Raw genomic sequence first — 14165 nt, forward strand, 5'->3', positions numbered from 1 at the left:
TCATGGGCCCGGCACCGGCACCGGCGCCACCGCCGCTTCCGCCTCCGCCGCGCCGCTCGCCGCGTGACGTCACCGCGCCCCGACGTCACGGCGGCGGGGCCGGCACCGGCAGCGGCGGAGAGAGACAGGGGGCTGAGGGGCCGCGGGGGGTCTCGCGAGAGGCGGGTATGTTCTCGCGAGACGGGGGAGCCCCCGGAGTGGCGGGGCCGGGGTTGGGGACAATCCCGGGAATTTGGGGTGGGAAAGAGCTCCGGGAGCGTCGAGGCCGACCTGGACCCAGCACCATCTTGTCACCAGAGCACGTTCCTTGGACACCTCAAGGGACAGGGACGCCGCCACCTCCCTGGGCAGCCCCTTCCAATGCCCGACCACCCTTTCCATGAGGAAATCCCTCCTGATGCCCGACCTGGACCTGCCCTGGCGCAGCTTGAGGACGCTTCCTTCTGTCCCTGTTCCCTGGAAGCCCCACCCGCTCCAATTACCGATTAGCAATTAGTGTGTGCCAGTCATTAGCGAACAGCTCAGTGGCTGCCCAGGGTGGAGTCCCCAAGTCCCCATCCCTGGGAGTGCCCAAAACACGAGTGGAGGTGGCACTTGGCCATAAGGATGAGTGAGGCTGGTGGGGTTTGGTCAGAGCTTGGACTTATTTTGGATGTCTCTTCCGATCCTAACGATTCCATAAACAAACATTCACCCCTCGGTTTCTCTGTCTGTGCCCTGTTCTCTCTCCTCTGACCAGGCCAGCTGTGAGTTTCCCTGGAGCCCCCCTGTGTCCCAGGATGTTCCTGAGGAGCTCTGCCCGTGCCCTGCTCTGTGTCAGGATCCAGCAGCTCCCACAGAGGCTGATCCAGTGCCACGGGTCCAGACGGGGCCGTTACAGGGCTGTGATCTTTGAGGAGAGCGGGGTCCTGCTCCCAGACCCCCCCAGCACAGCCACAGGTGTGTGTGTGCTCCCAGTCCTGAGCCCAGAGGGTGTCCTGAGTTGGGAGGGACCCACAGGGATCGCCCAGTCCAACTGCTGGTCCTGCACAGACACCCCAACAATCCCCCCCGTCCCTCAGAGCGTTGTCCAAACTCTCCTGGAGCTCTGGCAGCCTTGGGGCTGTGACCATTCCCTGGGGAGCCTGTTCAGTGCCAACCACCCTGTGAGGGAAGAACCTTCTCCTGAGATCCAACCTGAGCCTGCCCTGGTTCTGGTGAGACACCCCAGGTGATGAGGATGGGACCTGCTGTGCCATCACAGGTCGCAGAGGTGACAGTGCCCACCCTGACCCCACCTGGTAACAAAACTGTCCTGTGGTGTCACCAGCTGATACCACCCACGGTTGATACCACCCAGTCCTTGAGCACCTTTAGGAACCCTCCAAAGATACCACACCAAAAGCAGGGATGGGGAGCTGCAGTTCCTGGAATGCCCAAACTCTTCCCTGTGTGCTGGGTCCATCACCCCAGTCCAGCACATCCATCCTCGTGGGCGATGGATCCACCACAGAGGGTTCCAAGCTGATTTCCCAGTTCTGAAGATGCCATTCCATGCTCTTCCCTGGCTTTTTCACTTCTCTCCCTGTAGACTGGGAGACCCAGAGTTGTATTCCAGCTGGCACCATCCAGCAAGCCCTGCTGTCCGGAGGGGAGAACAGTCTCTCCCAGAGGTATTCCAGAGGGGAGCTGACAGCTGTGGAGTTCCTGCAGGAACTGGGACAGCAGTGCTTTGAGATTGTAAGCCAATCCCCCCTCCTCCTCTCCTTGTGCTTCCTGGCTGCATGGAAACGGGCTGCTGTGGTGGTTCAGTGAGGAAAAAGGAGCTTGGAAGAGAAATCCTGTGCTGGAAAGGTCTGGATTTTCCATCTAGGAAGCCTTGCTGTCTGAGCAGGGCAGATTTTCACTGCCACCATCACCCTGGTACCCAGGCAGGGCAGGCAGATGAATTTGCCTTAATTTCCATCAGCTTCTTTCGTAACTTTCTGATCTCAAGACAGCTCTTGGATCAGCCCAGGTGAGAAATCAGAGTCAGGAAGCAGCTGGGAGGCTTTGGCTGTCAGTTCATCCATGGGCAGGAGGGATGGAGGCCATGGTCTCCAGGGATGGTTCTCAGATCAGTAGAAGCTCCTCCACCAAAGCCCCAGGGGCACAGAGCAAGAATCCTCTTGGAATAACGTCCTTCTGAAACAGCTCAGTGTAAACTGCAGGTTCCTCCCCTGCTTGCTGAGCAGTCAGCCAGTGTTTGTCTCTACCCTGCCTTGATCCCATGGCAGGCACAGCCCCAGTGCATTTCCCTTTCCCAAAATCAGCCCTTTATCTCCTCTGCTGCCTCTGCAGAATCAGTACTGTGAGAACACTTGTTTATTTGGGCAAAGCTGAGAGACCCCCTGCCTGCCTTCTGCTGCCAGAGGAAGTAGGACAGCAAGATGAGATGATCAGACCACCTACCCACCCAACCACTCTTTATTTTCATCCCTCCTTAAAAACCATTTATGGCTAATTATCATTCCTGGGGTTTCTCTGCTTTCTCAGGCAAATGTCCGTGTTCCAGTGCACTCTTTTCTGTGGGACTTGATCCGGGCTGAGATGATGAAACAGCTCCCCACGATGGCAGAAGCAGCTCGGTGTGTCCGGGCACAAGGGCTTAAGACAGCTCTGCTCAGCAACACCTCGTGCCTGGGGAAGGGAGGGAGGTTCCTGCCCCTGGATCGACAGCACTTTGACGTGGTAAGGCTGGATGGATCCTAAATGTGGCTCTGCTCCTCAGGCTCGAGCTGGAATTCTTTCCGTGCAGGCACTGAGCGAGCAGCACCAGCAGCAGGTGCAGGCAGGTGGACAGCAGTGTAAGAGCCTGGGAAAACCTTTCCTGGCATCATTCACTGCAGGGACTGGAGAGGGGCTGAGTGACTCTGGAAAATGAAAGTCTCTGTGTAACAGGCACAGGCAGTGATTTCAATATAGGACCTGGAAGCTGGGGCACCATACAAAAAATAAATGTTATTACCCAGTGCCCCTGCTTGCTTTAAACCAAAAAGCTTTAAAAGAGTAAGGGCTCTTCAAAGAATTCCAAAGCATCCCCTACACTACAAAAAAACCCCGACATGCCAATCTGTGTGAGCTGAGGAGCAGGAAGAGACCCCTCTCCCAGCACAGACCCCAGCAGGGCCCCTCTCCCAGCTGAGTCTCCTCTCCCAGCACAGACCCCTCTCCCAGCAGAGCCCTCTTTCCCGACACCCCTCACCTTTGCAGAGATGACACAGAAGATTCTCTATGAACCTCAAGGCTGGTTCCATTTTCATGTGAGGACTCAGCTCAGCATGACAGCAATTTTTTTTTCCGTGTGCCCTGCTCAAATCTTTGAATTTCAGGACTTTAAGGCTTGTTTTATAACCTTGATTAAGACAACAAAATAGGCAAGGAAGAGTCACATTAATGCATTTAAAACCTGGGACTGTTTACAGTCATCCTGTCAACATTATGCCATTACTGGCTCAGCTTTCTGGGTGTTGCTGGTGACAGTGATGCAGAGGGGGGTGATGGTGTGATGTCTGTGTGATTGTCATCACAGGACATTTCAAAGCACTTCAGTAACCTCTCCATGTCACAGCCCGCGTGGTGTGTGGTGCTTTGGAACAGCAGTTAGTGGGGAAAAAGTAACTGAATGTGGATTTCCATTAGTGTTGGCTTCATGTCCATCCAGTGGATTCATTTTTATTCCTGGAGTGTTATCAAAGCAGGGAGGAAACACTGCTTGGATTGCTCGTGGTCGTGAAGGCTCAGAGAGCAGGGTTTTGATCCAGATTTGGGTGGATGGTTGTGGTCAACACCTGGGCTGCTGTCAGGGTTGCTTTGGGGTGGTTGGTGGGTGCAGTGGTCAGGACACTTTTCCGGAGCCTTTGGAAGGTGCTGCCATCCAAGGCTTCCTCGGACAGCACTGAGCAATTGGCCTGGGATACCCAGCGAGTCTCCCACTGGGGACATCTCGTTGGATATCTTCCATCCAAGGACTGGCTGATCCTGTTCAGCTGATTTCAGCTGAAGAGCCACAGCCAAGGCAGTTGGCACCCACAAAGTCACTGGAATGATGTCCCATCCGGCTGCAGGCCCTTGTTCCATGTCCTTCATTCCTCATGTTAATTAGGCTGGCAGTCTCTTTCCCATCTTCATTTCCATTTCCCACCCTCCCATCTCCATTTCCATTTCCCACCCTCCCATCTCCATTCCCAACACTGCACAGCTGTCTGTGGTCCCAGCAGGCTCATCCATAATCCATTTGGTGTTGCTGTAGGTGGTTGAATCCCATCAGGAAGGAATTTGCCGGCCAGATCCCGGGATCTACAGGCTGTGCCTGGAGCGCTTGGGAGTCCAGCCCCAGGAATCCATTGTCCTCGACAGCAGCAGCCACAACCTGGAGGCAGCAGCCCAGCTTGGCATGAAAACGGTGAAGGTACAAAGGAACTCATCCAGGGTAGGATTTAGGGGTGGATTTGGAATCCAGAAGCTGTTTGGCTTGAACGGCTCCATATTTTCAGCGGCAGTGCCCGACTCGTCTTGCCGACCCTTTTGTTCCATCCTGTCTTTGTTCCTGCAGGATGTGGTGGGGTTAAAGTAGGGATTACTGGCAGGGTCTGCACTGCTCTGTTTCATTCCCAGCTCCAAACCCTACAGCCAGTGGAACCTTGGAGAAGTCGCTTTTCCTTTCTGTTCCTCGGTTCCCTATGGAAGAAACAGCCCCTACCCTACGGCTCAGCCAACTGCATCCACCTGAGGGGAGAAAATAAGCCCTGTGTAATGAATTCCTGGGAGCTCTGAGGCCTCAGGGATGTGCCAGGCTTTGGAAACAGTGAACATGGGGGGTTTTACTTCAGTGAGAGGAAGGACAAGAGTGGGTCTGGTGGAAAGAGTGAACTCTGCTCCCTTGGACAGCACACTGGGAATTCCAGCCCTTATCCCAAGCTCACAGTGCCTATGCCACCATCACAGGCACATGTTCAGGACAGAGACCAAGGCAGGAAACTCCACGTTGGCAGGGAATGACGTGTGAATTCCCGTGTGTCTGTGAATCAGGGAATGACCTGTGAATTGCTGAGTCAGTGGATCAGTGCCATTGGACTCAGATAAATGCATCACAACTCTGCAGGGCTCTTTCTTTCCCAGAAAACTTTATCCTCCACCAGTGTTTCTCTCTCCCTCCTGCTTTCAGGTTGATGATCCAGAGGCAGCACTCAAGGAGCTGGAAACCCATCTGGGATTTCCTCTGCGAGGGTTTGTCCCCTATACTCGCTCAGTCAGACCAGGCATGGAAATCCCAAAGGATCAACTGCAAAAGTACCTTGAAAATGTTCTGGGTGCCCACCCAACAGGTATCACAGTGGGTTTGGCCCTTTAGCTGGAAAGCCTGGATATTCTGGAGTCACTGGCTTTTTCCATCATGTGACAAATGGATTCAAAAGTAATGTTAATGAAAGGCTCCTTATTTCCAAACAGAACAGGCATCCATCATTTCAGTGACCCATCAGTGTTTCCCAGAAGTGGGAAACAACATTTTTAGGACTTCCTCATTTGGAGGGGGTTGAGCACAAGTTGCCAAAGAGATGCCAGGAATATTCCTGTCCTGTAAGCCATATATGAGCTGCTCCCAGGGGTTTGGGACACAAAGTGGGATCTCAGCCCCAGGTGCAGGAAGGGGCTGGGGAAGTGCTGACTCTCTGCTCCCAACTCTCAGGCCCTCTGGAGTTCCGGCAGTTTGAGCACGGAGAGGCCACCCGGAGCTATTTGGTCAAGTTTGGGGATCGTTTGCTGGTGCTGAAGAAGGAGGAGGAGCCTCCTGACAGCCCCAGCCCCTCAGGCCCTTCTGTCCCAAGGGAATACAGGTGAGAGGCAGCTGTGCCCCACATGGGAGGGGTCATGCTGCAAAGTGTGCTCGGCACCAGAGCTGCAGGACTTTTTTTTTTTTGGGGGGGGGGGGGATCATTTGTGATCTCCCCTTGTTTTTCAGTGTTGGACAAATCCCAGGACTCTGGGCCATGTGAAGATTTGGGTGCTCTTCTTTCACCCACTCCAACCATGTTACTGTAGCGTGTTTACCACTGAGCACAGGACTCTGATATGTGTGTGTCTGCCTGCAAGGATGTGTTCCAGTATTGGTTCCCTCCTGCCTCTCTGTGCTGACCCAGCTCTCTGACTCCCCTGGCAGGCTCCTGAAGGCTCTCTCTGAGGCTGGTGTTCCTGTTCCCACTGTACTTGCTCTCTGCGAGGACAGCAGGTAAATCCTGGCCCAGGATCCTGTTGCTGATCCCAGCTTTTGCTCTGTGCTCGACAACTGCACCCAGATTCCCCCAAACACGAGGAGAGAAGGAGCCAGAGCTCACAGAGTGCACTGGTGTAATTAGTATTTGCCATGTCTGGGGCTGGAGGAGCCTCTAGAAGTTCAAAGGACAGAAACACTTTTATTTGGCTTGGTTTAGGTGTGTCCTGTTTCAGCAATTAATCAAAATGCTCCCTTTGAAAAGCAGCTGTAAAACAATGTTGTAGGGCTTCCTGCTGACTCAGTCTGTTCAGGTTTGCAATGAAGAGGGGGCTTTTTCAACTGCCAGACCTCAGACAGCCATGACAGCATCGAGTCTGTGAGCAGGACACCCCTCCTAGCCTGCAGGCAGCTCGGATCTCTGCCGGCTGCAGGAACAGCCTCTGCACTGCAGTTAAATGTGTGTCCAGCATTCCCGGTGTTTGTGTGCAGCCTGACAGCCCAGCTCCACACCCACTGCAGGGAGGCAGGGAAAAGGCTGCTGCTGGAGCCTCCAAGCTCAGCTTGCAGGGGCTGGAGGGACCAGTGCTGATGATGGCACAGCCCTGTGCCACCACTCACAAGCCTGGCTTGGGCTTGGGTGAGTGCTCGGGTGCTGCTGAGGCTGCTTTCCCCTGTCCACATTCAGGGGGCAGGTGAGCTCTGAAGGGTGGCAGTAGCAGGGTGAGCTCAGTCCCATCAGTCCCCCCTTGCCTCCCCAGCACCCTTGGCTCACCTTTCTTTGTGATGGAGCTCTGCCCTGGCTGTGTCCACCACGACGTGTTCCTGCCGGCGCTGCCGCCGCGCCAGCGCCGGGCCCGGTACCGCGCCATGAGCCACGTCCTTGCCAGGATCCACAGCGTGGAGCTTGGGACAGCCGGGCTGCAGGACCTCGGGGAGCACGGTGAGAGGAGGCCAGGGATCCTCCATCTCCTCCTGTGTGTCAGCATTTCAAGGGATGGGCTGGACAGGCCAAACTGCGGGCGGTGGGGAAAGGAAGATGGGCAGCCCAGTGTCTGCATCCCCGGGTGTGGTGGGGGGGTTTGGAGAGCTGGTTAGATCCTCCAGTCGGTGTTTCCTGTGAGGAGTTCCCAGAGCTTCCTGCCAGGAGCACCAGCTGCACTGTGGAGTAACTTATTTGTGGGAGGAACTTATTTGCTGCTGTTTCTGGTGGCGAAGTTACATTTTTGTCCAGGATCAGATTATTTCCACCAGAACATTAAATCCAGCGCCCAGTTAACGATGTACAAGACCCTTGGAAATTGCACTTAAACTCAGGGTGCTGGACTGAGATGTGCTTGGCTGTTGGACTGCATCCCTTTTGAAGCCTCTTTGTGCCGGTCCCTTTTCCCTGTTCCAGGTAATTACATTCAGCGGCAAGTTGAGACCTGGACAAAGCAGTACCGAGCTGTGGAAACTCACGCTATCCCAGCGATGGAGAGACTCATCCAGTGGCTACCTCTGCATTTCCCAGAGTCTCAGAAGACGACACTGGTACATGGGGATTTCAGGTACCGCCTTGGAGCACATCCCAGGAGTGTAAAGTGATACACAAACCAATTCAGAGCAGTCCAAGAGCTGGGCTCTGGGTCAGGCTCATCACCCCCCAGGGAATGAGATTCTTCCCCGAACTGCTGCAAACACTGGTGTAACACTGGAGGATCATCAACTGTGTCTGCAATACCCAGAAATCAGCCCAGGTGCTTCTTGCTAATGGTATTTAGTGCTGGAAGAGTTTGGGTGGCAAATCCTTCCAGTGTTACAGGTGTAGTCATGGAGAGGGGTGGCTGGGACAGAGGGGAGGGGTGCTGAGTGATGCCCCTGTTCTGCCAGCCCCTGGCTGGCTCCTGCCAGGGCTGTAGGGCTGCAGTGGAGGCGTGTGCCAGGTCTGGCCCAAGGCTCCTTCCACAAGGGTGCAGGAGCTCTCTGCCCCTGGAAGGGTGGCTGCCCACTCTGGCTGCTCCCTAGTGGGGTCCTGCCCTATCCTGGGGCTCAGACTGGTGAGGGCTGTGCAGAATCTACAGCACATGGCAGAGCAGGGGCTGCAGTGGATGTGTGCCTTTGAAGTGACCACAACATCCCCTGGACAGTGACTTGTGTGCTTCAGTTTATGATTAGCCTGTCCTGTAACATCTGCTGATGAGCTGAGGCTCTGACTAACTTGGTTTCATTCTCCAAAGCACAGTTCAGTTCATCATTAACCAGGGAGTTCACTATTGAGTAACCTCCGTCCTCTGCTTGCAGAAATGTAATGTTCCACTTGTGCAGCCTCCCAAAGGACTTGGCAATTTTTGAAGAGAGTGAAGAGCATTGGAAAGCATCTACTGCTGCTGAGCACTGGGATTTCCCCCCCCCCCCCTCTGGAGACTTTTCTGATCTCTTTTTCCCTCTGATACAGGATGGACCACCTGGTCTTTCATCCAGACAGGCCAGAAGTCCTTGCTGTCCTTGGCTGGAAGTTTGCAGCTCTAGGAGATCCCTTCTCTGATTTGGCGAATAGCTGCATGGCCCATTTCCTGCCACCTCACTTTAGTGCTCGCAGAGGTACAGAGAGGGGCAAAGGCAGCGTGACACAGAGAGAGGAGCAGAGCTCAGAACAGATGAGCTGTGCCCAAGGAGCTCAGCTGGCAGAGGCCTCGGGGTTTGCATTACTTGCCCTCTGGCCTCAGCTCTCAAGCTAGGCAACTCTTTTGGGTGGGAAAGCTGTGAACCACACCAGGGAAAGTTTGTTCACAATTGCACACTTGTTAAAAAGAGTAATTTAGGGTTAAACTGACAGGGAAACGCTTCCGTCGTTTAGGAGGAATCTCTGTCAGTCACGGCTTTCCCAGTCTCCCCCTCACCAAGAGAACTGCCCTGTGTGCACTCCACCTGCACGGGCTGGTGCCCAGCCCCAGAGTTCTGTATGGAGCCAGCCCCAGGGCAGGTCCTGGGTGGGTGCAGGTGCCTCCATGGAAGCTGCCTGGCTCTGCCACGAGCCTCATGGCATCCCTGGGGAGCTCTGAGCTCCTCGCTGTCAGCTGACTCACTGTCACCCCTTCACACCTTCCAGGCTTGAGGAAGTGCGATTTGGGGCAGCTGGGAGTTCCCACGGCAGAGGAATATTCCCAGACCTACTGCGGCCACATGGGAGTGGAGCTCCCGGAGAACTGGAATTTCTACATGGCCTTTGCGTTTTTCCGCCTGGCCGTGGCGCTGCAGGGACGGCACCGGCACTGGGCGGCAGGTGAGGAGCCCAACCGGGGCAGCTCTGCCCTGCTCAGGGCACACACCCAGCACGGGGCTGGGGAGAGCCCCTCCTCTGAGCCAGGGAGGTCACACCAGCAGGGTTTGGGCGCTCCGGGCTGGGAATCCCGAGAACTCTGAAATTCCAAGTGCTGCAGCAAAGCGTGGCGTGTCTGGCACTCTTGTGCTTCCAGCACAGAGCTCTTGTGGGAAATGAGGGCTCGGAATGAGAGATCTTGTTTCACTGAGGGGCGGCCTGGCAGCAGCCGTCCAGTGATGTGTGTTCTGGGAAGAGTGTCCTGCAAAGCACAGGGCTGCCTCCCTGCTCCAGCACAGTCTGCTCCTGTTTTTTTGGGTGGATCAGAGGTTGCCGTGGTGTCTCCTCTTTCTCAGTTGAGAGCCCAGAGCCGTGTCCTACAGGTGGAGCTCTCAGACCTTCAAACTCAGCATCCACCTCCTCCAAGGGCTCGGGAACAGGGAGGTGGTGGGAACCCTGGGTGCTGTTCATCTCCACACAGCAGGTGTGGCCTTGGATCCTTTAGTAGAGAAAACTGGGATGTTATTTTCACATCCCTTTGAGAGGCTTTTCTGGGCTGGCCCAGACGAGGGCACATGGTGCTGTTTAGGATGTGACCACGGAAGAAATGGCTCTTTGAAACAAGTCCTGCTCTCTTGTCCCCAGGGAGCCCAGCCCCAGGTGACAGCAGCCCTCAGGATGCAGAGTTTGTGGCTGAGCTGGCCTGGGAGTTTGCCACAAAGGAAGGATTCCGAGTGTTTGAGAGCCTCCCACCCACAAAGCTGCTCGCACGACATTCCAGCACCTGGGCCGGGCGAGGGCCATTTCCCAGCAGGAGTTACAGCACCTGGACAAGTCCTGTGCCCAAGGTTCTCCTGCTCACTCCTCCCACCAGCCTGCTGGGGATGGCCCAGGCTTTTCACTGCAAGCTGGAAAATACAGCAGGGCTTTCTCAGTTGCCAGCCCAGACGGACTCCACGTGCTCTGCCAGAACTGCAGGTGAGATCTTCCCCCCTGGAGCTGCTCTGCTGCACCTGCCCCAGGGTGGGGATCGTGGCCTCTGCCCTGGGTCTCCTGATCACATCAGAGGTTTGGCACTCACAGAATCCAGTGGCTTGGAGGAAGGGGGCTGGGTTCCCATGACTGTAACAGAGTTCATATCCTGAGAAACAGTGATTTCAGGAGCTGGAACTCCCTTCCAAGGGGAGAAGATTAATGCCAGCCCAGCTGTAATCACTGGTGCTGCTCCACCAAGTCCTGCCATCAGTGCTGATGGTGTGTGCAGAGCTTGGCTGGGCTTGGGCTTTTCCAACCTGCCAGTCCAGGGAGGAAATGGCTGCTCATTCCCCGTCCCTGTTCAGGGAGGCCTTGCTGCTGTCTCTCTGTGGGAAGGGGTGAGCTAATTCCCTTCACAGTGTCCCTCTGGTGCTTCCTTGGGAGGTCCCTCAGAGGGGCAGAGAGCTGCTTGTACCTCCACAACTCTCATTCAGTGTGAATGAAAGCAAACATCCCCACCCTTGGGCTGCCACTGAGATTATACTTTCAGTTATTCCAGTGGCATTATCAAATTCTAGTGGGTTACTTAATTGCCTTTTAGCTGCCAAAAACATATCCCATCTGTTGTTCTGCCCTTCCAAAGCATTTCCTTGTGCTCTGGCAGAAACCAGCAATCCTCAGCATTTCAGGGTGCTCGGCAGCTGATCTGCTGGGAAGCTGGGAAGGGCAGGGAAGCAGCAGCTCTGGGGAATTTGGGAGTGCTGGGATGAGCAGATCTCCTTACCTTTCTTAGAAGCACTCGGTTTTGCCAAGTCTCCAAACACCAGAGCTCTCTCTACTCCATGCCTGGGGCTTGTGGAGACACTGCTCCTTGTGTGTGGGACCACGGAGCCCCCTCATCCCTGCCCTCTCCCCATCCATCTCACTGCTTTTTTCCTTGGCATCGTCCCTGCACCGCCAGCCTTTGCTGTGGAAGCATGTTGTGAAAACCAGGGGAGGAGTCTTGCTGCCTGCAGCAGAAAGATAATGCAGACAAGGGTTAAACAGCCAAATATTCCTGGCCTGGAATTGCCACAGCGCTCCTGGGCTGGGCAAGGGCCAAGGGCACGGGCAAGGCTGTGCCAGCTGGCACTGCTGCGAGGGGTTTATTCCTGGGAGCTTGGCAGCCCTTGGCTGAGGCACTTCTGGCTAAACAGGGCAGGATCTCAGCTGATCCTGCCCCCATCCCACACCAGGGGCCAGCAGACTTTGCCTGCTGGTCCCAAAGGTTGCCCGTCCCCGCAGTTCTCCATGGAGATATGAAGATCCTCTCCAAAGGAGCTTAGTTACTCCCTCAGACTGGCTATCAGAGGGACAGCAGGGTCACCAGACCACCTAATGTGTCTTAATGCTAATGCTCTTGCCCCAGGCAGAGAGTGGCAGGACCAAAGCAGAGGCTCAGATAGCTGTACAGGCCATGGATCAGGGCAGCCAGGCACTGCAGCCCTTTCTGTGCCCAGCTGGGCTCTGATCTCACTCTCCCCCAGGTCTCTGGAGCAGAACATCTCCACAGTGCAGATCCCAGCCTGCTGCTTCCCTTGGACCTGAGCTTCACATCTGGCTGAGGGTCCCATGAGGGTCACAGTCCTTTGGAGCCTCGGCTGGGAAACTAAACCATCCAGCCTGGCACAGGAGAGGCCGTGCTAAGGGCAGCCTGTGAGCTTCCCTATTCCAGTGCTGCTTGCTGTTATCTGTGCTCAGTGCCTTTATTGCCCAGCTCAGTATGGGGCAAAATCCATCCTTGGACCACGAGGCTGCAGGGAGTCGGTCCTGCAGCAGGGAGACTTGGTCAGGAATGACCTGGCTGGGGATGCAAGACTTGGTTTTGGGAATAAAGAGAATGGATCAAGGTATCCCTCCTCCTTCAACACAACACCTCCAGCAACCTGCAGATGCTAAAAGACTCCTTGGGTGTGGAGGGACCTGAATCAGGTCCTCAAGGACTCTGGATTCAGGGGAGACTCTGGAGCTGAGGCAGTGTCTGGCCCCTGGAACTGGGAGGATTCCAGTGTCCCATGACTCCAGTGGGTCTCTCTGGGGATCAGGGAGGATGCAGTCTGGATGAATGGGGGATTTCAGTACTTCAGGGAGGCCAAAGCACAGGGAGAACAGTGGGAACAATCACAGTAATTCCAGGTTCTTTATGTGTGATATTAATTCAATATTAAAGTCATGGGCACAGTTCTTTGGATTCTCCAGCTCCTCCAGTGTGGGCACAGCCCCACAGCCCACTTCCACAAGGCCACATCCATCTGCCAGGGGTGGCTACCACACTCCTGCTCTCAGGGACACCAGGAGCACTTCAAGGAGCCCTGGGGTGGCCGTGCTGGCCATGGAGCACAGGGAAGCTGGTAACCTGAGAGCTTTGGAGTCTCCCAGGCTCTGGGGTGAAATTCCACCTCAACCTCAGGCACTTGGCTCTGCTGTGGAAGAAGCAGGGAGCCTGGATCTGAGCCTGGATCTGCCCAGCCCCGACACTTGGGATGGTTTCCAAGCAGGCACTTGACTTCTGCACCTCCAACCATCTCATCTTTCAGGCTCAATCGCAGCCCCTGCAGCGCTCAGAGCCGGGGCTGCCATCGAGGTGGGTCAGTGCTGCTGGGTCTGTCTGCCAAGCCCCAGGGGAGGGAAGGGGCTCAGGAGGAGCATTAACACAGGGCTAGTGCTCAGTGTCATCCATTTTCCACCCTGGGATCAGCAGGACACACATGGGGGCTTAGCCCTGAGCTGGAGCTCAGCTCTGTGACGTGCCCTGTGGATACACAGCCTGACCTGCTCCCTCTGGGAGACACAGGCACATCTCTGCTGGTAAAACAGGTCTGGCTGGCGTCTCCCACAGTGGTTTAACACGTGCAGGTCTGTAACAGCAGGGAGAACAAGTTGGAACAAGTGGTCCTCTTGAGTGCCATCTCCTAAAGGGCTGCCCGTGACCCGCTGCTGGAGCGGTGAAGGGAATCGGTCACCCTTCAGGGGATACAGGGGGACAGGGATGAGAGAGGAGATCCTGCCCAAGAGGATTTCTTTTCAGCTGATCCAGGATACACACAGCCTAATCTGAGTCCTGCTGGATAACCTTGGGCAGGCATTTTGCCTCGCTGGGCTGTGTGGTTCCTCACTGCACAGCAGGGCTGAGATGATTCCCCTCCCGAGGGAAATGCCTGGAGAGCTGCAGATGCAGGAACCTCCAGCAAGACTTTCAACACTCTGGGTCTTCCAGGACACTGGGGGAAACTATATCTGAACTGACACATTCCACAATTTTTGTGGCCCCTTTTATAAACCAGAGCCATCCCTGTGACCTTTCACAGACCCCTCACTGAAGAAGCCAAAAAAGTGCAGTCAGACACAGAGTGACACCACAGGTTTCTTTTGGAGGTTAAAAACTCTTGATGTTTTTGGTCTGTGGCTTCCTTAGTGATGGTGATAACATGAGCACACTCCTGTTCCCTGCACGTGAACCTGCACTTGGTAGGCTGAAGTTGCACAAGGCATCTTAAGCAAACAAGAAAAAAAGGCCTTCAGCCATTGTTAGGGGTGATTTTACAAAGTCTCTCATTTGTATGCACTGAGTAACAGTCCCTGTTGTGAAAGCATTGACTGTTCTTGTCCCACTGCCAGACA

The 14165-nt window shown here is 55.2% G+C and overlaps 1 protein-coding gene across 1 annotated transcript; it reads left to right on the top strand.

Annotated features, from left to right (window-relative positions):
• The first annotated feature begins 83 nt into the window (after positions 1–83).
• Positions 84–12293, top strand: ACAD10 (acyl-CoA dehydrogenase family member 10). Its single transcript, XM_027894341.1, is given in 15 exon segments — positions 84–165; positions 740–939; positions 1571–1719; positions 2515–2709; positions 4271–4429; positions 5186–5345; positions 5708–5855; positions 6179–6247; positions 6991–7172; positions 7629–7779; positions 8667–8812; positions 9321–9494; positions 10176–10440; positions 10442–10508; positions 12032–12293. Coding segments are annotated over 14 exon segments (2103 nt in total). The 5' UTR covers positions 84–165; positions 740–779; the 3' UTR covers positions 12110–12293.
• The last annotated feature ends 1872 nt before the right edge of the window (positions 12294–14165 follow it).

This window comes from Empidonax traillii, unplaced genomic scaffold (assembly GCF_003031625.1).
Source record: "Empidonax traillii isolate 1590-97213 ecotype Southwest subspecies unplaced genomic scaffold, ASM303162v1 scaffold426:size1138770, whole genome shotgun sequence".
In the NCBI taxonomy this organism is placed as follows: Eukaryota; Metazoa; Chordata; class Aves; order Passeriformes; family Tyrannidae; genus Empidonax; species Empidonax traillii.